Source organism: Culex quinquefasciatus, chromosome 2 (assembly GCF_015732765.1).
Source record: "Culex quinquefasciatus strain JHB chromosome 2, VPISU_Cqui_1.0_pri_paternal, whole genome shotgun sequence".
In the NCBI taxonomy this organism is placed as follows: Eukaryota; Metazoa; Arthropoda; class Insecta; order Diptera; family Culicidae; genus Culex; species Culex quinquefasciatus.
In genome coordinates this window covers 170,507,725-170,532,674 of record NC_051862.1, presented here as the reverse complement: position 1 = coordinate 170,532,674, position 24,950 = coordinate 170,507,725, and the positions used below count along the sequence as shown (strand labels likewise).

Below are 24,950 nucleotides of genomic sequence, written 5' to 3'. Positions count from 1 at the left end.
AACACAATCTGGTAGTATAAAAGTACTGTGAACGGACACAGAGAGGATAGATCCCGAGATTGGCGAGAGCGTTTTTCTCATAAGTTCATTTTCAAAACAGTTCATCAACCAAAAAATAAGTGCGGATATCGAGACTCGAACCCAAGACCTTTGACATATCGAACCGCGCCTTTGCCGTATCGGTCACCTAAGTTCGATGAATATGAAATGGTCATTTGGCAATATAAGCCACTCAATATGATGAACTGTTTCAATAAACAAATGAACAGAATTTCGTGGTGGTTCACCCGCGAGTGGTTTATTCTTCCATTTAATTTTGGTATAGCTATTCTCTCGGCTTTCTACTGAGGGTGTATGATAAACTTCGTTTTAAAGAGTTTACTTTATACTTAATTTTCTGTTTTTCGCCATCAAATTTAAATAAGTGATTTATACAAGGACATTACTGCCCATTATTGAAAATTTGGCTATTGTGCCAAATCAAGTAACGTCATGATTCGAATTCCCGGACGCTTCGAAACCCGGACACTTCATCTTATTTTATCTATTATTTGGATATAAGTTCGCATTATTTATGTCAAAACTGTGTTATTTGATGAATTCCAACATCAACTTTCATTTAAAAATTGTTTGAACGCTGTAGTTAATGCCAAAACAATTAAATACAATAAAATTATAAGTTTACCAAAAATGTGAAACATTTCACTTGAAATATTTCACAGGGGCTCGAAGCACCGGGAAGGCAAAGTAGAAATTTATGGTTTGGATTTCCTTAAATTCTAGCAAAATTTTATATAAACTATCGATTGTTTTGATGTTAACAGCTTATTTGAGACCTAATGAATGCCATTCACTAACATTTCAGTCCAAATTTGTGCGATTCATAAGTAAAATCGAGTGTCCGGAATTCGAAGCAAAAGTGTCCGGATTTCGAATCAGCTTTTTTCAGTGTCCGGGATTCGAAGCACAACAAGTTATTTTAATTTTAAAATTCTGATGAAAAATTGTAAGAAAAGACATATTTTGCATGCATTTTCTTGAAAGGGACTGACATTTCCAACTTATTACATGATTTTTTGCCAGCTATAACAAAAATGATATGCTACTTCGATGGATTTCGAATCATGACGTTATTCCGAGAAAAAACGCGTTTTACTGTTTGTCACCAAATCTCCGTCAAGGCAATTTCCCATAAGAGTGGCATATTAACCGTTTGGTTTTTCGCATCGACAGCCAAATCTAAACACTGTTCAAGTGAAATCCAAGTTTCATAATCTGCGTTGAAACATCCTCTACCACCTGGTGCTAATAACTCGTTTTTGCCAAAAGTGGATATTAGCCGTTTTTCCAATGGTGGGCAGATTAGGGTGACAAGAAAAATTTAAAGTTTTGGAAAATCTGAAGAGATGGCTCGATTCTTTAGGCAATAATTAGTAACTGTGCCAATTTTGAGCCAAATCGGTTAAGGTTAAGGGGTCCCTGAGCAGACTTGAAAATATTTTTTTTTTTTTGATTTTTGAAAATACTAGGCTAATAACATTTTATGTTATTTATAACAGGATTTGTTATTCGTCGTTATGATTTTATTGTTATTGGATTGTTATTTTAATAACAGACTAATAACATTTTTAGTTATTCTTCGAACAAATCTTCGATATTATTTTTTGTTATTTTAACAACTAATCCGATCATCCCAATAACATTTGGAGTTGTTTTTTCATAACAAAAAATGTTATTCCAAAGTTGTTTTGGCTTTCAGCCAATATCAGACCAATAACAAATTTTGTTATGATAACATAAACTGTTATTTAACTCTTATGCTAAAATGGATTTTTCAAGAAGATTCGATAACATTTTCTGTTATTTTAACAGTATTTGTTATTGAAATTGCATGAATTTTGATATTACCGTCTGCCCAGGTCACTTTTTATAGTTGAAGTTTATATTAGGAAAGTCGCTAAAATGTATGGGAAAAAACATCGCTTCAGGATTTTGGCAGCACGTGGCGCAGGTCTCACCCAAAATTGGCCAAGTGTGAGATTCTTGTAGGAAATTTAATTTCCTACAACTTTGTCCAAGGGTGCAAAAAGATCCGAGTTGATCCTGATTTTTGGTGATTTTTATTATAAGATGCAAATCAAATTTACAATTGAAAGGCATTTAATTTTATTTTTTTTTGATAAAATGTACCGTTTTCAAGTTATAGCAACTTTTAGGTTTAAAATGTTTGTGTTCTTTTCGTTTTTTTCGATTCTGAGATACAGCCTCTCAATTCGAATCAATAAAAATGAATTTTGCTAAGTGATAAGTCTGTAATTATCAATAATTACGATATCAATTCTTGACGATATCTCGGAAACTATTGGTTCGATTGTTGAATGTTAAAAAATGAAACTTTTTCGAAATTATCTGATTTTTTCAATAAAAATAATAAAAAAATTATGAAATTAGGAAAATTATCTATTTGTAAACATTTTCAAAGCAAAACTTTGAAATTATTTTTGATGAAAATATCTTTAATTTTTACACAAAAATATGTTTTTTCATTTCACTGTTTTATTTGTTTGAAACTCAGTTTTTTTTAAATTAAAATATGTACACTAATAAATCACATTACATTTTTTGACAGAAAGTTTTGAGTGATTAACAAAAGCGATGAAGGATATACATTGTTTATCAAGAAGTTTTTTTTTTTTATTTTATTCAAAAGAAATCATTGAAACCCAATTAAAAAAGATCGCACAAAATAAATATAAAGCAACGAGCTTTTTATCTTTGTTGTTTCAAACGAACTCGTTACGATTGGGCGTGACTGTGGGCCCAATGAAACATTCCGTAAACAAAAACAAGCCGCAAATTCAGAAATGGATAGCTTTTCTCATTAAGTGTAACAATCATGAACGAAACTCATTGACTGCACCGCGTGCGATTGTTGCCGAATTCGGCGTGTTCCAAACGATTCAAAGGAGAGTGCAGTTGCGCTCATTAAAATGCAGCATCCTGACGAATTCAATCAAACCAATACAAACACCCTCATACGAAAACATGTTTTCCTCTTGTTGCCTGAAGTGCCGTTTGGGAGGGAAAAAAAAGCTGGAAAAGCTCGATGGAAGTTGGGGATGGTTTTGTAAGGGTATTTTAAATGCACTGCATACGTTCAAACGAATCTGGTTGGGAAATGCCACACATGTGAAGCGACCCCTTGGTGAAACGTTTTAGAATCTCAACAATCTTTTAGTTAAGCCCTGAAATCTTTTGGATCGAAACACCCACATTTCAGAGTTCGAGAGACCCGTTGCCTCAAAATTTACCATCAAAACAAATGTGTTCATTCGTTAATTGAAACAATAAGTCTTCAACAAGTGTCATACATCGACTTTTGACCACTTCTTAGTCACCTAGCTGTGTTGGCCGAGGCTGTTAAGTCATTGGGTTAGTCTGTCAGAGGTCTGTGGTTCGATTCCCGTTATTCGACACATTTGGTTTGTTTGTTTTGACGGATGAACTTTTTTTTTGCAAATGAACCTCGATGGAATAATTCTTTGGCTCATCTCGAATTATGTTCTCTGTGTCCGTAAATGGTACCACTTTTCTCTCAACTCGAGACCATTTTTCTCTCGGACGAGCGCTGCCCAGTTTTGGGTGAATGAAATATCCTTAAACTTTGCATCACATTTTTGTCTACAAAAGTTTAAAAATTTAACAATTCTGTTATATGTACGTATATAACAAAGAAATTTAACCACACTGCTAGAGCAATTTATCGCAGCTAGCGTTGGCAGCGTTGCTGAACATTCACATGCCCTAAGGGGTTGAATTGAATTTTCCAGCTAGAGGGTACTCACTCAGCTTGCACAACTGTAATGATGTTGTTTGGTGATTCTTCTTTGATATGAAAAAACATGCATTTTTCAACATGTTATGCACCATGAATGTTCGATAGAGACATCGTAGAGTCAGTGTAGAAAACATGCACATATTGATGACAATAGATACACGTGTTTATGTTGCAGAAATTTGACATCTTTGATTATGGTGTGGCTGTCTGCGCAGAAGCAAACTAAATAAAACTCAGTTTATTAAATTACACCAATGCCAATTGAAAAACTGCTACAAACACTGCATCCCTTTTTTAATTGGCAGAAAAGTAAAAATTATTACTCTAATTACTATCAGAAAATTTCTGTTTTGATTGAATTGGACAAATTTTGGTGATTTTCCATATAAACGTCAAGCCACCCTACTGTGTACTTCCTTTTAAGTGATTTTGAACACAAATTATACTCTATACTTTTTAAATAAGATCAAAGGATTTATTTGAGTGAATTTTAACATAATTTGATATCTATGAACACAAAATTTCTTAATACTTAGTCTTTTGAAAAAAAATTAAGTATTTTATTAATTTTTCATTCGTATATTGACCGAAAAACAATCGAAAAACGGATTTGTTTACAAAAGGCGCTGAGTAATTCTCATCAACTCAAACGAAATAGAAAAAAGTTGCCCCGACTCCTCTTCGATTTCCTTAAAACTTACCTTTATTCGATATCTCGTGATAGTGAGGTGGTACCACCCCTATCTTTTTTCCTGGATGTTAACCAAGACAGGTTTTTCTGTGTTTTGTTGCTCGAAACCATGAGGAAAGAGACATTTGATTGCATAGGGAATTTTATTTAAAATTGGAACGATTTAATGCCGTACTCGATATTTCGGAAAAAAATTATGATTTTTTAAAAACAGTTGAAAAATAATTTTAAAATCGCTTAAAATTTTCCGTTATTCTACTGTCAAATATCGTAGGACATGTTATTTTATAGGAAATTTAAATTTCTTTTCGATTCTGCAGCAACCTAGCGAGATTAATTAATTCATTCAAACAAAAAAAAAAACGTTTTTAAATGTCGTGTTTTTTGTAACTTTGCATCAGGATTACTTTTCAGAGTGTAACCATTAGGGTCTAACAAAACGGGTCAATTTGCGGGCATTTCAGGGCATTAGGGGATCATCCCTAGGTATACTGAGCCCGAACCCCAAATATGAGCTTTATGATATGATTGGTTGCTACAGGACTTGGCGCTTTGATTTTGAATTTTGAATGGGATTTAACCCGTTTGGTTTTTGCCAGTTTTGAGTCCCTTAACATTTTTTACATTTCTTATGAGCTCATAGTCCGTGTTCCAGGGAACAACTTTGCCGAAGAGTGCGAAAAGATTCGACCACTATTTAAAATGTTACAGGGTTTATAACTCCTCCGCTGAAAACATCAACTTTATCTTCAAGCTCTTCTGGCAGCACTTTTTTTTGGGATTAAAACTGTTTCGTGAACGTTGAGTCGGTTGCAAGCGCGTCGCGGTCCGCAGAAAGTTCGTTTTTTTCGGTGTTTTTTAGAGTGTTGAAGTCTTATTTTTCATTTTTGATGAAGTTTAGACTTCATACGTGCTGTACGTAGTGGAATATTAGAGAAAAACTCAATATTATTAAGAAATTTCTAGTGTTAAAATCCTAGTGCGCCACCCGGCATTTTTGTTTTTGTGTTATTCTATTTCTCTTTCCTTTGGATAATCTGTCAGGAGAAGATTCCACTACTTGACACCAGAGAGCGCGCGCGGTTCTAGAAAGAGATGACAGCATCTCTTTTTACCCCGGGAGTTGTTTATAGGCACCCAAAATCAAAGCTAAAAACTCGATTCGCCACCTACATTCGAGTAGGAGAACTTTGGTGCAAGGTTACGTTTACGTTTTTGCGCGATAAGTGCAAAGGGGAGTGAAAACTATTTTAAGTTTTTTTAAAGAAAATTGATCTTTTGGAATGAAATAAAGTTAACAGGAGGTAAGAAATAAAAAGTTCTATCGATTGACTTTTAGATTTTTTCGCTAAGTTGCCTTTTTCATTGAAAATTCTGAGATCCGGATTGAAAACGCGAGAATGAGGTTAGATTGCTAATTTTGAAAATCATTCCAATTATCATTTTTCAAGCAGAGTTTTAATTTTATGGTAGAAGTGACTTTAAAAAATATTTGTCCACTTGGATAATCTACATTCTTAATTGATGAGTTAGGTTTTGGTTGATTAAAACATTCCCTTATTTTGAATCAGATAATGAACAGGTTACATCGGCCATCACAAAAATATTTTCGTTTATATCAATTAAGCTATTTATTTCTAACCTGAAAATGGTATAATTTGCTATTAATGTCGATTTCATGATGAAATAAAACAATTTCAAATTTTAAACCAATTTACTCGCTGTAGGTTATAATGAAAACATCACCCCAAGTTTCAGCGCCCTCTAGTGGGGGGTAATTTTGACGTTTGATTGCCTATTTACTTCGGAGTTGCCGAATGATTTGTTGATAATCTGTACAAATGTAGAAAAGTCTGTAGCTGTCTTTGCCGGTGTTTATGAGGATTTTCTACACTACTTATCGATGGATCTCCCCTGTGAGTTCGTTCCATGATAATGCTTGATGTGTTTGTGTGTGTGTGGGTGTATGTGTGTATGTCACGGTGTATTTTTTCGAGACCTCAAAGATAAAAAAATCGGTATGTCTGATGTTTGGCACCGTGAAAGAAGGGCTCTTTCCCGACATTTTGCGGGGTATACCGAAATATTTCGTCGGGGGGTCTAGAGCATCTTTTTTTTGAAGATTATTTTTCGATTTTATGGGATATTTGTTCAAAAAAGTCACAGAAAATCGGTGCATTCATGTTGATATCACTCAAATTTCTTATTAATATGCCTTGGGAACTCTAACCAACTACATTTGATCAATATTTGACCTCCAATAAACAAAAATTCGAACCAAATTTACCAGATTTCTAGCTTTCTTTGAAATTACCCCAAAATCCAAGCTGGAAACCCCGATTCGACCGAAAGTAAATCTTTTCTTTGTACAATTTGTCATGAAATTACAGCAACACATTGCCTGGATACAAATTTGAGCATTTAACAATGCAAAACATAGATTATTTATTTAATAAGCTGTTTATTACCCAATAGGTTCCGAAAATTATTTTTTCAATCCTCTGCCACATTACACCATTACATTTTAAAACATTTTAGAATCAATCACATTGTAGAAAACAGTTTTCTGAACAAGTTCCATAAAAAAGATTCAGTTTTGGTTTAATATAAGCAGAGATATGCCCAATTTCCTGAAATAAATAGTGCCTTTCTCCAAAATATCTTAATTTAATTACCTTTCACATGATGGGCACTGCCTACCAAGTTTTGTAATGAATGCTATAGAATAATTTTCATGAATTTCGTCAAAACTTGTTATAATTTCTATGTTTTAATAAAATATTATCATCATAAAAAATATCTTAGTAGGCAGTGACCATCATGTGAAAGGTAATTAAATTAAGAAATTTTGGAGAAAGGCACTATTTATTTCAGGAAATTGGGCATATCTCTGCTTATATTAAACCAACACTGAAACTTTTTTATGGAACTTGTTCAGAAAACTGTTTTCTACAATGTGATTGATTTTTAAATGTTTTAAAATGTAATAGTGTGATGTGGCAGAGGATTGAGAAAATATTTTTTTGAACCAATTGATAATAAACAGCTTATATATTTAATAATCTATATTTTGCATTGTTTAATACTCAAATTCGTATCCGGGCAATGTTTTGCTGTATTTTCATGACAAATTGTACAAGGAAAAGATTTACTTTCGGTCGTATAGGGGTTTCCAGCTTGGATTTTGGAGTAATTTCAAAGAATGTTAGAAATCTGGTAAATTTGGTTCGATTTTTTTTATTGGAGGTCAAATATTGGTCAAATGTAGTTGGTTAGAGTCCCCAAGGCATATTAATAAGAAGTTTGAGTGATATCAACATGAATGCACCGATTTTCTGTGACTTTTTTGAACAAATATCCCATAAAATCGAAAAATAATCTTCAAAAAAAATAGTTGCTCTAGACCCCCCGACGAAATATTTCGGTATACCCCGCAAAATGTCGGGAAAGAGCTCTTCTTTCACGGTGCCAAATATCGGACATACCGATTTTTTTTATCATTAGCTTGTTCTAAAATACACACCGTGATGTGTGTGTGTATGTATACGCGCGTGCGAGATGGTTATATAATACAATAATCGTTTTCTAATCCCAGTATGCTCGATCGATATTTTTTTTTTTTCTGTTTGAGTATTAAGACACGGAATCCTGATTACAAGGACTATTGTATCGTGTTACCCATTTTTACTGTTATTAAGCATTTCCAGATCTATAACACAGTCCCTATTGAGAGGGAAAGTGCTGTTCCATCTAGATGCTGTAAACTCCATTCCTTGTGCCTTGTGCGCTATGTATCGCTAGAACCGCGGTGACAATTTTTTCGTGTCATTTTTCAAGCTCTTCCCAGCAGCTATTATTTGCCGCGCGGGGTCTTGTAAAGACAATTGTCTTTTTGCGGTGCTACTTTTGCGGTGTTCCCTTTGCTCTGATCTGGACAAAGCGACTGGACTGCAGTGCAATACCGATCGGCTGGGCATTATTTACATGCGAAGACACGAGGAAAGTATTTTGGGAAGAGGCGCAAAGGAATATCCCAAGATTGATCACATGCTAGAAGAGCACGTGAAGCAACCGTTTTATACTCATACGGTTGCTGCTACCTCTGAACATAAACCTAAGGCTGCCACCCTGAGAAGAACCCATGACTTTCCGCTTATGAGGCGAAACCCGTAACCATTCGGCCACAGGAGGTTGGCCTCGATCGATATACTTCGGAATGTACCGTATGTTTGCACCGCCATCGCAACTGCCGATTTATTTATTTTCTAATTCATAGATTAGATTTTTATCCACGATTTGCATTCAGATAAAATTCTACAACTCCATCAACAGGATGGATTTCAGAAATAATTTCATAAGTTTGCTATAACGAGTTTTGCTACAATCTGTACGTTTTAACCAATTGAATTTTATTACGGGATCTTCTATTTCCACAGCCGGCTGTCTAATATTGGATCCTAAACAAATATGCGCGTCGGGATAAAATTATGAAAAAATACACTAACTAAATGTAAACAGTCTCAACAGCAGCATCTTATTGTTGGCTTGAGAATAATTTTTTTAATCTGCTAAAATTCTAAATTCCGCAAATTCGTTAAACGGGAATTGTCTCAACAGCAGCATTCGATTGCTTGCCTTGAGAATAATAGTTTATCCGTTAACCTGATTTATGCAACTGGTCGTATCGCTTGCTTAGGGCGACTCCCAGACCTTTACCTTTCACAAATACCAACTCCACGTGACGCTTACGCAGCCTTGTTGTTTAAATTCGATAAAATTTGGTCAAAAGGTCAGTTTGATCGAGTTCCACAATAGGGTTGGGAAAAAGAGCCTGCGGTTTCGCTACCTTTTTCTAAGTAAGTTTAGCATCAACACTTTCCGTGCTCCTAATCCTTATTCCTGTCCCGGTGTATGGTGGAGATGGGAGCGGCCGGCAATGGATGGCTTTCATGGTGCTGCCTGTCCTGTTCTGGTAGAATTGGTTTTAATTCCCTTTAATCAATTTCTATGCAACCTTAGCTGGACAATCATCACATATACATGACGAAATCCAGTCTGCAACCCGCTAAGATCACCATCTCCATGCGAATGCTCTTCCCCGGGCAGACGGTAATAACAAAATTAATAATATTTCAATAACAAATCCTGTTAAAATAACAAAAAGTGTTATTATTTTAACCTGAAGTTCAACTTCAAGAAGAACAAATAATAACAGTTTCTGATAAAATAACAAAATTTGGTATTGAAGTGATATTATATTGAAAATGTTTAATAACACGCCAATAAGAGGAAATGTTATACATTTCAAAAACTCTCCTAATAACAAAATTTGTTATTCGTTCGGTATACTGACTTAGAAATACAATTACCACAAATCGCACAAATGGAAAAGTTTCTAAGTGTCCATAACACAATCTGTTATTATTTTTTCTTTTGTTAAATATGTTTAGATCTTTGGGATAATTTTGTCTAATTTCGTCGGGGTTAATATTTTGGCCATGAAATGGGGTCCTTAAGCTAAAATTATTCTAAAAAGTTGAAATTTTGGAAGTTGATTTTTTAAATTATTTGATATACCCCCTAAGAGACTTTGCTAAAATTGGCTAGAACTATGGGATAATTTTGACCAATTTCGTCGGGGTCATTATTTTGGCCATGAAATGGGGTCCTTAAGCTAAAATTATTCTAAAAAGTTGAAATTTTGAAAGTTGATTTTTTTAATTATTTGATATACCCCCTAAGGGACTTTGTTAAAATTGGCTAGAACTATGGGATATTTTTTACCAATTTCGTCGGGATCATTATATTGGTCATGAAATGGGGTCCTTAAGCTAAAATTATTCTAAAAAGTTGAAATTTTGAAATTTGATTTTTTTAATTATTTGATATACCCCCTAAAGGACTTAGTTTAAAATGGTTAGAATTATGGGATAATTTTGACCAATTTCGTCAGGGTCATTATTTTGGCCATGAAATGGGGTCCTTAAGCTAAAATTATTCTAAAAAGTTGAAATTTTGAAAGTTGATTTTTTTAATTATTTGATATACCCCCTAAGGGATTTTACTAAAATTGGCTAGAACTATGAAATAATTTTGACCAATTTCATCGGGGTCATTATTTCACCATGAAATGGGGTTTCAAGCTAAAATTAATCCGATAAATTAACTTTTGAGAGTTCTTTTTTTTTATTTTGTTATATTCCCTAACGGAATTGATTTATTTATTGATAATTTTTGAAGTGTGAATAACAAAAACTGTTATTATTTTCACAGAGCCAGGAAGTCGGAGCTGACGTTGAAGTTCGAGCTGGAGTGTGACCTCGGAGACTGCATCGGATTCATCTAATTTTCAGCAACTTTTACTTGGAGTCGGAATCTGTGAAGTCGGGTATTTTTGGAGAGCTAAAGTCGTCGTTGACGTCATATCCTGCATCCAGAGTCGGAGTTGTCTTCAAAGTATGGATTCAAAGTCGCTTGGAGGTACCCGACTCTGCAGCCCTGACTAGTACAGAGGAGTTATGGCAACTGCAGGTTTATTTGCAAATTACAAATAAACCAAAACAATACCTTTTTTTGTTATGGAGACATACCAGTTCAATAACATTTTTTGTTATTATGCTGCTCCACCTCTCCGCACAAAATAACAAATCTTGTTATTCCTTCATGATTCCTTCTGTGTTATTGGTTTGTTATTGCAATAACAACATAATAACAGTTTAAGTTATTCTTCGAACAAATCTTTGTTATTGATTTTTGTTATTTTAACAACTAATCCGATCATCCCAATAACATATTTCGATCTTCTCACAATATCAAAAACTGACCTTCCCAAGTTATTTCCGTCTGCTCGGGTCTGGCAGCACTTTTTGCTCCTGCAGAAAATATTGTGGCAAGCGTCGCGACGCTCATGCAACCAAGCAGGTTCTTAAACCTTTAAAAATCAGTTTTTTAAACGTAGAAATTCAGAGTTATTTTTTAAAGAAAAGTTGCCTTCGAAACACTTTTAGAGCACTAAAAAATAAACATTTTTGAAAAGTCAATTTAGACTCAAAGCTAAAAAGTTATAGTCATTTCAAGGTAGTAAATTCACAATTTAAATATCTCGACTCAAACGCTGACAAAATGATCAGGGGTATTTGCTTCGAACTCGAGATATCTTAATTTCAAAATGTCTAAAAACCCTCACGAAATTCGAAAACTGTCCAGCTTATGTTTTTCTGTGTAATTTTCTCGCTGAAAAAATGTCGGTCTTTGTTCATATTTTGATTTTCCTGACACTTGAAATTTTGCTAGCAATTTTTCGAGATATTTATTATTTGTTTATTCTCCTTTTTTACGTCCACACTGACTTTTCAAAAAAACAAAAATAAATTTGGTCGCAAAAGGCGTAAATGTGTGGTAAAAATTGTGGAGTCTTCGACAAAGTTACTTGGATTAGCCCAATGGCTTTTAAGAAGACAAAAAGACTCCCAAAATTATTCCTGAAAAGTTAAATTTTCAAAAATGCCCTAATCACCCAAATTTCCATCAAAACCAAATGTTACCTGTTTTTAATGAGCCTTTCGGATTTTAAGGTAAAAAAAATAAAGTTATGTCAACTATTTTTTGTGGAATTGCTAAAGATGTTAAAAAAGCTTCTAGATAATGTGTAAAAAAATATAAAAAATATTGACAAACCATATTTTGAAAATGTTATCAAAAAATGTACAGACCAATTACGGGAATCGATTTCCTGACAGTGTAAGGGGTTACATACATGTAAAAAATCCAGAATTTCATAACACAGAAAATTTATTGAATCAACTTAAAAGATGATTTTCAGTCACTCCTAAAATTTTCATGAAGATAGCTCATGCTTAAACTTAGTAAGAGACGATTAAAGCTCAAAATTTTGCCATGCGCAAAGTGAATTGTCAAACTTAGCGAGCGTTTTTCTCTAAACAGCGAGTTGATTGACGGGTTTCACGATAACTCGAGATGGGATAGTCTGAAATTTGAGGAGAAGATTCGCAAGACATGTCCCGTGTGCATGACGAAGCCCGATTTTCAAATTAAGCATTTTTAAAAAATACAAAAATCAAAAACTGTCGACTTTTATATGGAAAACATAAATATATTTTTATCTTTTTTAAAAACAAACTTTTTGAAAATCGGCCTTCGTCATGCACACGGAACCGGGTTTACGAGTCTTCTCCGAAATTGAGCCGATTTTGTCGAGACAGTGTTGAGACATCGTAGCACCCGTTTTTTAAAACTGCTAACTTCAAATAGCTTTATCTCGGCAACTGTACAACCAAATGTCTTCAAATTTGTTTTCTTGATAGAATAAAATGTATATTTTAATGCCCTGAAAACAGATTAAAAAACTATAAGTGTGTGCTCAAACCAACCTCTGACATTTTGGCCGATTTACATGTATGTAACCCCTTAACATAAAAGTCCGTTATAAGAATCAGCGTAATTAAAAATACAAATGTTAAAGATTCTTGGTTTATGATCATTTGATGAATGACTTTTCCTAACATCAAAGGAGAATAAACACGATTAAGTTTGCTGAGAAAAAAAGGGGAAAACAGAAAACTTGATCAAATCACTTTGAATAAATTAGCCAACCAGCAAATTTTCTTATATATCTTCGAATAGATCATTCGCAGCGATTGTGGAACATTTGGAAACGGCAATGTCACCTTGTCAAACATTCAATCACTGCTCAGCTGATCACCACGAAAACCGCTTCAATCATCAGATCCATCAGCCTCTAAATGTTGTCACTCCCCACCCAGCATCCCACCTTTCACCCCAAATCCGTCAAGAAATCACCGAATGTCGGAAATATGTTCGCCTGACATTGTTAATAAGACGAAAGATGAAAGAGTTTGCCGTTGCAGTCCTACGCGAAACCACATTCTTCATAATCTGAGATAAGGAAAAGCCTCGGAAAAACAACCGATTGAACCCTTTTTCATCTTTTCCTTTGCTGAGTTGAAGGAAAATCTCGAAAATGAACCAGCCAGTCAGTCTCAGTGTGCCTCACGGTTGGATGAGCCCCCCCACACGGTCCAATGTTCTCGAACCTTATGACCGACCGATATAATAGGGGGTAGTTCGTCGAATCAACTGGCAGTTTTATCTGATGTTGGCCTCGATGTTTTTTTTCCTCCTTTGGTTTTGGTTACGGTTTTGGCCATGGGTCTAACAAAGGCTTCGTCGGGGCATGAGACTAAAGAAGGAGGGAATCGGCAAAATTGGATTTAGAATGTTTCGATTCATTAGTAATAATGAAGATAGGATTGGGGCGGCATACAAAAAAAACGTCGAATCGTTTAAATTTTAAAAGTGCTTTCGAATCTGGGATCGATATTATACTTCGATTTCATGTAAAACATGGTCGAACATCAGCACTTTTCAAGTGAATTGGCAAGAAATCGACGTGCTTGACCTAAGCCAAACCTAACAGATTGTCATGTTCGACGCAATCATAAAGGAATTATCTGATTCACTGTCCACACTTGACGACACAATATTTTGTTCTCCTTTTCGTATCAATGGACCACGCCATATGGACACTTGGATGGATTTGAACCGGAGCACTCTACCGTAGAGTCACTAAAAGACACATTTGCCGCTACTCGCCCATAAAACATCCTCCCAGATCATCCTAGGAACCAACCCACTTTGCTCTTTATTTTTTTTTCACTTTTTGTGATGAACAAGCAGCATCCTCCCATAATCCCCCCCCCCCTTTCCCTTCGATGGAGTCCACCAGCCAAAATGAAAGACAATAAATTATTTATTGCCGTGATTCCCGAGCCAATAATATTGGAAATTTATTGCCATACTTTCTTCGCACTTTATTCCAGTATTGAACAGAAAAGTGGAGGTCCAGCTTTGACAAGACGACACACATTTCTTCGGAAGATTCCTTCCTCCAAAGTCTCTGCAAAATTTATTACAAAGAATTGATCCATAACTTCTGTGCCCTTACGAAACTTAACAAAACGGCACGACCAGAAACAGTGTCTACAAGGACACGTGTCCCCACCCCGTTGATGACCATGTTACACACACGCTCGAACAAAATGGCCAAAACAACAAGGATCGAGCTGGTTCGTACATGTCCTGGGCACAGAATTAATAAACTCGAGCTCGAGAGTGAAGTCGTTGAATTAATTTTTACGACCACATGCTCCGGATGGAGATCAAAAAAAATGGAAAAAAATAACAATGGCACTTGCCAAATGAAGGGGTCGTGGATTGGAATTGATTTTCTTACTAGGGTGACAAGATAAAATGAAAATTTTGGAAAATCGTAAGAGATACCGCCTGTCTCGATTCTTTAGGTAAAAATAAGAAACTGTGCCAATTTTGAGCCAAATTCGATAAGGGTTGAGGTTAGCTTTTTATTGTTGAAGTTTGTATGGAAAAATTCGAAAAAAAATATGGAAAAAACCAAAAAAATAAAAATTCCACCAAAAGGGGGCGTTAAACATGTCGGATCATTAGATTCTTATGTAATTTATTATGTATTTTATGACAAACAATTTTGTCGAAGACCGCAAAACTATAAGAGTTAACCCTGGCGAGTTAGGCCAATGCGAATATTTTTCAAAGTTTTTGTCCCTCGGCCCTGGCCGTAATCATGGGGGTTGAGGGGGTAATTAAAAATATTGAAATAACAAACCATAGTTTCAACATTTGCATGGAAAAGGTATTTTTAAATGCATTTTACACTAGTTCAGTTTTTTTGCAATCATTAGTTTTCAAAAAATGTAAAATTTAACGAAAACAAAAATTTTAGCGAAAAAAAACTTTTTGTAATAAGAAACATCGAAAATTTTCAAAAATTCAAAAGATTTTTAAGCCAATCCAAAGATGATAAAAATGATTCTAAACGCAGGGGAATGCATTTTAAATTGATTTCAACTGATTGCACTTAAATTTCATTGAAATATTGAAGATTATTGAAAAAAATATTTTTCTGCCCCCTGATTTTTCGGGCCAATTTGAACCAGCCTCATCAACGATTTAAAAAAGACGTTTCTGTAAGAACAGATTTTTTTTTCACCAACTTCAACGATAAAAAGCAACCCTTAACCCTTAACCGAATTCGCTTAAAATTCTCATGGTTACTTATTTTTTGCCTAAGGAATCGAATCAGCGGGTATCCCTGACGTCGATTTTTTTTGTATGTTTTAGTTTACAAAAAGTGATAACTTTTGAGCTACACAAAGAAAATAAAATCATGATAAAATAACATCTGGGAAGCGGTACATCTTTTATGTCAGAAAAAGTGTGTAATTTTACCTCTGAAAATGTGAAATTTCACTACTTTTCTGGTGTCACTTTTTCAGTCTGAATTTAGGTAAAATTGCATCATTAAAAAGGTTATTCCTTCCAAAATTACACCTTTCAAATTTACACATTTTTTTACTTTTTTAACCCAAACTTTGATTTTTTTTTAACGAAAATAGTGTTTTTTTGGAATGTATTGAAAATGTGTTTAAGATGTAAAATTGAATTTTAAAACCGAAAAAAAACTTTTTTAAAATTTTGATAAAGTGCACCCATTGTAGCCATTTTTAAGGATTGAATATTCAACAAAATTGTAGTCTTCTTTTATAAAAATATATTCGAATAGCTGAGAAAATTCTCTAGCAAGTTATTCGCTCGACAACAAACAGGTCTTGGCGGTCTCTATTGCAAGATTTCTACTCAAACCTATGCGTCCGAAGGCTTGGATGTGGAGAACCCTCAAACCTCTTTTTACACCTAGTTTCCTTCCATCGCGGAATTCGAACTGGCGACCTTTGGATTGCGAGTCCAACTGCCGACCAGCGACTCCACTGAGGCAAACTTGAGAAAATTCTCTACAAATTGCTTTTTTGGACATTGATGAACTAACCTTTGTTTCCTTGCAAAGAATGAAAGTTAACATAAATGCGTTTTTTCTAAGTTCTATCCACTTGACCAACAAATTTCAACCCATGAGATCTTCGAAACCATTAATCAGATGTTAAATATTTAATAGTAAATCTTGCTTGAAAATAATATTTTCAGATTTTTTAAATCCCGACTTACATTTTATTACGATTTATGCCATTTCAAACAGTACTTGTTGTGATTTATTGCGTTCTTTAAGCTGAAAAGTTAAAAAAAAACAATGTATGTGAATGTATGCAACATGAACAGCTCTCCTTAATTAATAAAAGATTTTTTTTTTTTTGATAATTGATGAGCAGTTTTTGAAAAAGATTCCAAGATAAGTTGATGAGATGTTTCCAAAATCGGAAGTTCCAGAATCTCGGTTTTTTTTAATATTTTGTCCCGGTTTCCCGAAATTGAAAGTTATTTTTATATTAATGAAAAGGCGTCATCCATAAAGTACGTAACGCTCTAAGGGGGGAGGGGGGTTTTCGCAAGCGTTACAAAGTGTGACAAGGGGGGAGGGGGGATCAATGAGATCGTGACGTCACGCTAGATAATTTCTTGAATACTTTTTAGCCGATTTTAGCGTGACATACTTTATGGATGACGCCATAGGCCTTTGCCAATATTTTTAAAAGTTTATGTTTTTAGAATGTTTGAGGTTGTCTTAAAATATTTTGATTTTTTTTTGTAAATCAAATGATCTGTACCGCAAAAAGATTTTTTTTTTCCACGAAATTAAAAATAATTTCGTCAATATTAAGATATTTTGAAAACTAACGATAACAAAACGACTGAACAGATGTGAAATGCATTTAAAAACACTGTTTTAATACAAACACTGAATCTATGGCTTGTTATTTATGTTTTATATGTTTTTATTCTTTTAAGTACGATCCCCAAGACCACGATAAAGTGATTTGTAATTTATAAAATACAAATCGGCCAAAATGCCGGTGATGATATTTTGAAAAAAAAAAATGCTCAAATTAGACTAAAAATGGGTTTGCAGAACTCAAATTTGATGTTGAAAGTAATGCGTCCCATTCCGGAATTTCCCGGGGCAGAATTCCTGGGAAATTTTATATTATGTCCCGGATTTCCCGAAATGGGAAAATATACCTACTTTGGTCTGCAAATACAGATTTGGTTGTGAAAATAGGTGAACAGTTGAAAAATCAAATGATTTTTATAGGGCATATATCAGGACTTTTTTTTGGTTTTTGTTTGCTTTCTTACTTTCTTGCTTTCTCTATGTTTAGTCATAGAAGGTGTAGATTTCGAGATAAAATTTTGGGTGTCTTCGACAAAGTTGCTTGGATTGGCAGGTCCAACAACTTTATAGAAGACAAACAAATTCCAAAAATATTTTAGAAAAGTTAGTTTTTCGAAAACACTCTAATGGTGAACCACCAAAATGTTCAACCAAGCCAAAAGTTGCCCCTTCCCATTTGCAACAACTCTTCTCGAGACACCAAAGCTCAAAACTTCACAATTTTTCGGAAAATCAATTTTCCGCTGGCCACGAAATTTATTGTTGAGATTTTTTTTAAATTTGATTTATTTGTAATGAATAAAATGCTGCTAGTTTAAATTCTCTCAATCTTTTATTTGTTTCGAGTGTTTGTCAAATCAAATTTTGTTCAAATCTGTTTCCCGAGCTAATTTAAACAACCCTTCCCCACACGCTATTCATGAACTGTAATTTTTTTAAAATCTGTGGGTCAATCGTACACAAAAAGGTCCACAAGTCATAGAGGGTTGATCCAGGACTCGTTTGTGTGTGTGTGTGTGTGTGTGTGTGTGTGTGTGTGTGTGTGTGTGTGTGTGTGTGTGCGTTTTGCATTTACGATAACTTGTTGCTTAATTAAAAAGTTATTTTTAGTATGGACAACTGTCTACATTGGGGGAAAATTGTGAGTTTTCCATGCTTGTTGCATTTTTTTTAACTTTGCATCAGCTAAGTATGTGACATGTTTTTCGAGATTTTTTTTTATGAAAAGACAAATCGACGCTTTTTTCCTTGCAAAACTAATTTTAATCGTACATATGGAGCAAATTTTCAGGTAGCAAAGTTTAAAATAATGCAAGAGCAAATTCAGCAAGGGGAGGGGTCAAACAAATTAAAATCTAAATATTAAGCCACAATTTCAACATTTCAAGCGAAATTGGTTGAGATTAACCCATTGATACCCGAGCCTAAAGTTGATGAAAAAAATGTTTTTCATGCAAAAATTACTTTTTTAAATCGCTGATAACGTTTCAGGATCAAGTTTTCTAGTTTTGGTATGTTCTACAAAGTTGTAGAGCATTAAATTCAATAAGAATCTCACTTTTCGGAATGTTTGGATTGAGGTAGGGCACCGTGCAGACTAAACCGTAAGAAATTTGGGTTTTCCATACATTTATCGATTTTTCCCATACAAACTTCACCTTCGAGTATCAATGGGTAAATTTTGACAGATTTTGCTCATATTTTGGCCCAAAGAATAATATTCAGCTTGTGGAGCGAGAAAAAGTCCCATATTCTGGGCACCCTAATGGAACATGCATTATACAGCAGTACAATTGGTTTGCAATCATATCGGTTTCACAAAATCTAAGTTATAACAACTACAAAATTGTTGTGGATTTTTTTTTCTTCGGTACTGTACATTAAAAATTTCATAAAACTCAAACATGTTCAAAATGAATGCTTTTCAATATGTTTTCAGCTCATTGCACTAGAAAACTACATCAAAGTTTTGAAGTGCCCTGAAAAAAAGATTGCCCTCTGATTATATTAATATTCGGAAATAACTTTAACTAAACAAAATTATTTTGACTTTTGAAGTTTTCAAGAATATAAAATAAAATCATATTTTCATTTACGCTTTACTTTTTTTTTACTAATAATTATTAAACGTTTTTTACAATATGTTATTAATGCAATTGTAAGCATTAAGAACAGTTTGTTGACAGCACAGTGCTTTTTTAGCTGTTTATTGAGTTGATATTAGTATTTCTAAACTAGTGGAACTTCCTTGGTCACTATAAAAGTTGTACCATATCAAACATCTATACCCGAGCAGACGGTAATAACCTGGGAATACAATTTTTTGATATTTGAAAATACTAGGCCAATAACATATTATGTTATTTATAACAAGATTTGTTATTCGTCGTCATGATTTATTTGTTATTGAATTGTTATTGCAATAACAGACTAGTAACATTTTTAGCTATTCTTCAAATAAATCATTGTTTTTTTTTTGTTATTTTAACAACAAATCCGATCATCCCAATAACAGTTGTAGGTATTCTTCCATAACAAAAAATTATATTCCAAAGTTGTTTTGGCTTTCAACCAATATCAGACCGATAACAAATTTTGTTATGATAACATAGACTGTTATTAAACTCTTATGCAAAAATATATTTTTCAAGAAGATTCCATAACACTTTCTGTAGTCATTTCCAAATTATGGCAATTAGGTTCGATAGAGAAGTATTGTAATCAGCCCGGATATCAATAAAGTGTCGTATTAAATAGTAAAGCATGTTTAATTTGTTCATGTCTAAACATTACAATGTCTAGAAGGAAAAAATAAAATTTGATCGCTATTAGACCTGGCACACAAATTTATTCTAATGAAATAAAAAATTATCTCCCTTCATTTGGTCCAACGCTTCCAACGTAAATTGTTTTATTTTATCTCCTTTAAAAATTAACCTCCAAATGAATTGCGTGACATTTTCTCACCATTCCCGCCATTCACCTTCGTAAAGGTGATGACTGTCAAATGCAGTTGACATTTCCGCGTCAAAACCGCACACTCACACGTTCGCAATTTTCCCCCTGATTTGGCCAATTTGACGTGTTTTTACTGTTGCTTTTTTTTTTCATTTCAAACAGGCATCATCAGCGGCGGCGGTGGCAGCGACGGCGGAGGTGGCCCCGGTGCCGAGGCCCAGCAACAGCATTACCACAGTGTCATCAAAAAGTTCTCCCCCCATCCGTACTTTGACTTTGACATCCCGCGGAACGTCACGACCCGGGTCGGCCAGACGGCATTCATCAACTGCCGCGTCGAGCAGATTGGCGATAAATGGGTAAGTGCTGCTGGGGAGGCTTCTTGTTGCTTTTTTCTTTACCTTGGTTTCAAAAGGATTCACTCCCAAGGGGGGTTTCCCCAGATCACGAGGTGGCAGTTTGAAAGGCTTCATTATGCTTTATTTTTGAATGATGTGATTTGAAGTTGAATCATCTGGTCAAAATATGAGCACTCTAGGTCAACGGGAAGTGGGACAAATCGGGACACAAAGTTCTATGATTCAAAATCGTATTTTGTTTTAAAAAGGCTGTAACTTGGACAAACCTCAATTAAACTTCAAAATACAAAATGTATCTGAGAGGGCTTAAAAAATGCAACAAAAAAATAAAAAAAAACCATGGATTCGAAAATTAAAATTAGTTTTATTAAATCTTTAACCATTTTTCAATTGTCCAAAAGATTTATTTGGTCATATTGTTTTAGGTGTTTTAATATCAAGAACGTCTATTTTCCATCGATTTTTGAAACAATTCAGACTTTTTTTCTCTTCAGTTTTTTAATGATTTTAAATCTCGCATTTCTACACAATATTACAAACGGTTTTAGCAATGAGCGCAATTCTTGACAAAACCTGCGGATTTCATGATTTTTTTTTCAATTCCAAGCAAAAGTGCATTTTTCCTAGCTGCTGAGATATATCATACAAAAATAGGCTACATCTATAAAGTAAGTCACGCTAGAATCATCCATAATTTACCTCCCCCCCCCTTGTATCGCATTTCCTATAATTATAACATGCAATGTCACACTAGCTCAGAAAAAAATAACTGTAAATGTGTATTTTTATCACTGCTCTTCGAATTCCTTCAAGATTTTGAGGCATTTTTTATTGTTGAGAAAGTTTGCAATAGGAGATTTTTCACCTGATATTATTAAATTAAAAAAAAATTCTTGCGATACTTTTATGTTTACCTGATAAATAGGAGCAATTCTCTGAGAGAGAGTCTTTCGATTTTTTTTTGTATTTTTTTATTTTAATTTGTAATTTGTTGGTTTATTGGATACGACAAATTGTTAGTTTACACTGTTAATCAGGTCAAGGAAGACACTTTAGGAAATTTAGAAAAATTACAAAGGATCCAAATAAAAGCTGAAACTTTTTTGGTGCCTTCGGTATGTCCAAAGAAGCCATTTTGCATTATTAGTTCGTTCATATAATTTTCCATACAAATTTGGTAGCTTTCCATACAAAAATGATATGTGAAAATTCAAAAATCTGTATCTTTTGAAGGATTTGTTGATCGATTTGGTGTCTTGGGCAAAGTTGTAGGTACGGATATGGACTACACTGAAAAAAAAAGATACACGGTAAATTTTTTTTGTGATTTTTAATTTCACTTTTTGTCACTAAAAATTTATTTGCAAAAAAACACTACCTTTAATTTTTTTTATTTTTTGATATGTTTTAGAGGACATCAAATGCCAACTTTTCAGAAATTTCCAGAATGGGCAAAAAATCTTTGACCGAGTTATAATTTTTTGAATCAATACAGATTTTTTCAAAAAATCGAAATATTGGTTGCAAAAATTTTTCAACTTCATTTTTCGATGTAAAATCGAATTTGCAATCAAAAAATACCACAGTGAATTTTTGATAAAGTGCACCGTAGTCAAGTAATAGCCATTTTCAGTTAACTTTTTTGAACATAGTCAAAGTTTTTCTTTTTTAAATGAGTGCCCATGTTTGCCCGCAATTGAAAAAAAATATTTTTGAAAAGCTGAGAAAATTCTCTAAATTTTGCTTAATTGAACTTGGTTGATACGACCCTTAGTTGCTGAGATATTGCCATGCAAAGGTTAAAAAACATGAAAATTTATATTTTCTTATAAGTCTCACCCAAACAACCCACCATTTAAATCAAGACTAACATTTCAAAAGGGCGTTATATTGAATGTTTGGCCCGTTTGAAATGTTAGTCTTGATATAAATTTTTTTAAAATATTGTTTTCGAAAAGATCGGAAAATTTCACGAATGTTTCATATTTTAACATTGCATTTCGGACCATTAGTTGCTGAGACATCGACATTAGAAATTGGTGGGTTGTTTGGGTAAACCTTAGAAAACATAAATTTTCCTGTTTTTAAGTCTTTGCATGGCAATATCTCAGCAATTAAGGGTCATATCAACAAAGTTCAAAAAAGCAAAATATAGAGAATTTTCTCAGATTTTCAAAAATTTGTTTTTCAATTGTGGGCAAACATGGGCACTTATTTTAGAAAATGAAAAACTGCGACTATTTTCAAAAAAAGTTAACTTAAAAATGGCTATAAATTGAAAACCGTGCACTTTATCAAAAATTCATTGAAGTACTTTTTGATTGCAAATTCGATTTTACATCAAAAAATGAAATTGAAAATTTTTTGAGATCAATATTTCAATTTTTTGAAAAAATCTTCATTGATTCAAAAAATCATAACTCGGTCAAAGATTTTTTGCCCATTCTGGAAATTTCTGAAAAGTTGGCATTTGATGACCTCTAAAACATATAAAAAAATAATAAAAAATTAAAGGTAGTGTTTTTTGAAAATCAAGTTTTAGTGACAAAAAGTGAAATTAAAAATCACCAATTTTTTTTTACCGTGTATCATTTTTTTTCAGTGTAGTCCATATCCATACCCTAAACTTTGCCGAAGACACCAAATCGATTCTCATTCCTTCAAAAGATACAGATTTTTGAATTTTCACTGCCAAATTTGTATGGACAATTATATGAACGAACTAATGTTGCAAAATGGCTTCTTTGGGCATACCGAAGGCACCAAAAAAGTTTCAGCCGGATTAAAAAATACAAAAATTAAAATTAAAGTAAAAATACCGATTCCGTAGAGAACTGCTCATAGGCATTTCATTTTAAATATTTTTTTTCTAACAATATTTGAGCTTGAAATAAAAATAACGCTGTTCTGAAAACAATATCGAAAATTTTGTTTGATGGATTCTGTGAATTACTTAGCTAATTTTTATTTTGAATTAAAAAAAACCAAATTTAACTTAAACGCTGAAGAAGCCTAATTTGATTGCTAATGCATAATAAATAAAGACATCTGCTACTAGAAACCTTCTGGTAAGTCAATTTCAAAAGTTTTTTAAAGTTTTTTTGCACTTCTTCTCCATTAATATTTCCATCAAAGCTTACCTTCAGATATTTTGTTACATTAAAAAAAGTCAACATACCGTTAATGGGCTAAATTTAAATTAAAAGTTTAAATCATGGTCACTTTAATCACAATTCTCCTTCTTAGTGCAATCAAGTGTCTGTGTTGCTCAGGATTTGTTTGCCGTTGGGTTTAATAAGATAATATTTCTTTTTTTTTTCCTTGCCCAAGGGCCTAAAAGGATTCTTTGCTGAACACCCCAAACCCTACCCCTTCATCGCTCACGCCCAATTTTTAATCCGCTGAGACTTTTCCCTCCAATTTTGGGGTAATAAACACTCCGTTATCATCCCTGGCGCGATCTAAATCGTGTAAGTTTACCTTATTAAAATAATTTGGTCCATAAATCATTTTGCGCGGCTAATCTTGGCAAAAATAAGAACCGACCAAAAAAAGCCGGGGCTGAGTGATGTTCTCAGCCTTAACCAGGTAAAATGCCAGGCCAGGCACACTGCCTTTGCGAGGCAAATCCATTAATCCGGGCCTCTTGCTTTTGGGGAAGCGTTTTTTCATAGCTTGCAATCAGCAATCAAAACATGTCTGGATGAGGTAAAGTTAAAAGTTTGAGTCGAAAAGCATTTTTCAAAATTTTTAGAAATAAATTGCATTATGGAAAAGTACAACACTAGATAATGACGTACAAAAAATCGGAAATTTTCCACCTTGTTCTTACCAGCAGGGAAAATTTGAGCTTTCACCGGAGTCTAATCGAGTGGTAAATTCAACCTGACAGGGGAGAATTGATGAGACAGTTATGAGTGGATTTTTTTTTTCACAGCCCATTTATCTTTCAACAGGTTTCCTGGATCAGAAAGCGAGATCTACACATCCTGTCAGCGGGAATGGTTGTGTACACGTCCGATGAGCGATTCCAGGTAAATATTATTCAAGGTCTTACTGTTTAAGGTTTATTTTTTTTTTATTTTGATATATTGGAATTTTGAACACATTGTTGGTTTCTGCAATAAACATTATAAAACTGTAAAAAAAATCAAATTGCGCAACTATTAACAAGCTTTTTGCTATTCAAAATGAAAAGAGCTACTAATTGATTGAATTATCATTAACATCAGAGCAGCATCCAAAATGTCATTGTGATGCTCATTACGAGTAACGAACACTGCCGATTTGTTCCTAATTAGGATTCCTGGTGCTGTAGGACCGGACTGAAACTAATATGTTTGCCACGAATTACGATTGAGTCCAAGTATTTACGTGGTAACAAAACACAATCCAGCTAACAAG

General features: G+C 33.8%; 1 protein-coding gene across 1 annotated transcript in view; it reads left to right on the top strand.

The window, feature by feature from the left end:
- Positions 1–24,950, top strand: part of LOC6041372 (zwei Ig domain protein zig-8) — a 53,511-nt gene that overhangs the window by 19,948 nt on the left and 8,613 nt on the right. The window contains exons 3-4 of the mRNA XM_038257109.1: positions 20,350–20,546; positions 24,503–24,580. Of these exons, the coding sequence (XP_038113037.1) occupies positions 20,350–20,546; positions 24,503–24,580 (275 nt within the window). The remainder of the gene's footprint in view (positions 1–20,349; positions 20,547–24,502; positions 24,581–24,950) is intronic.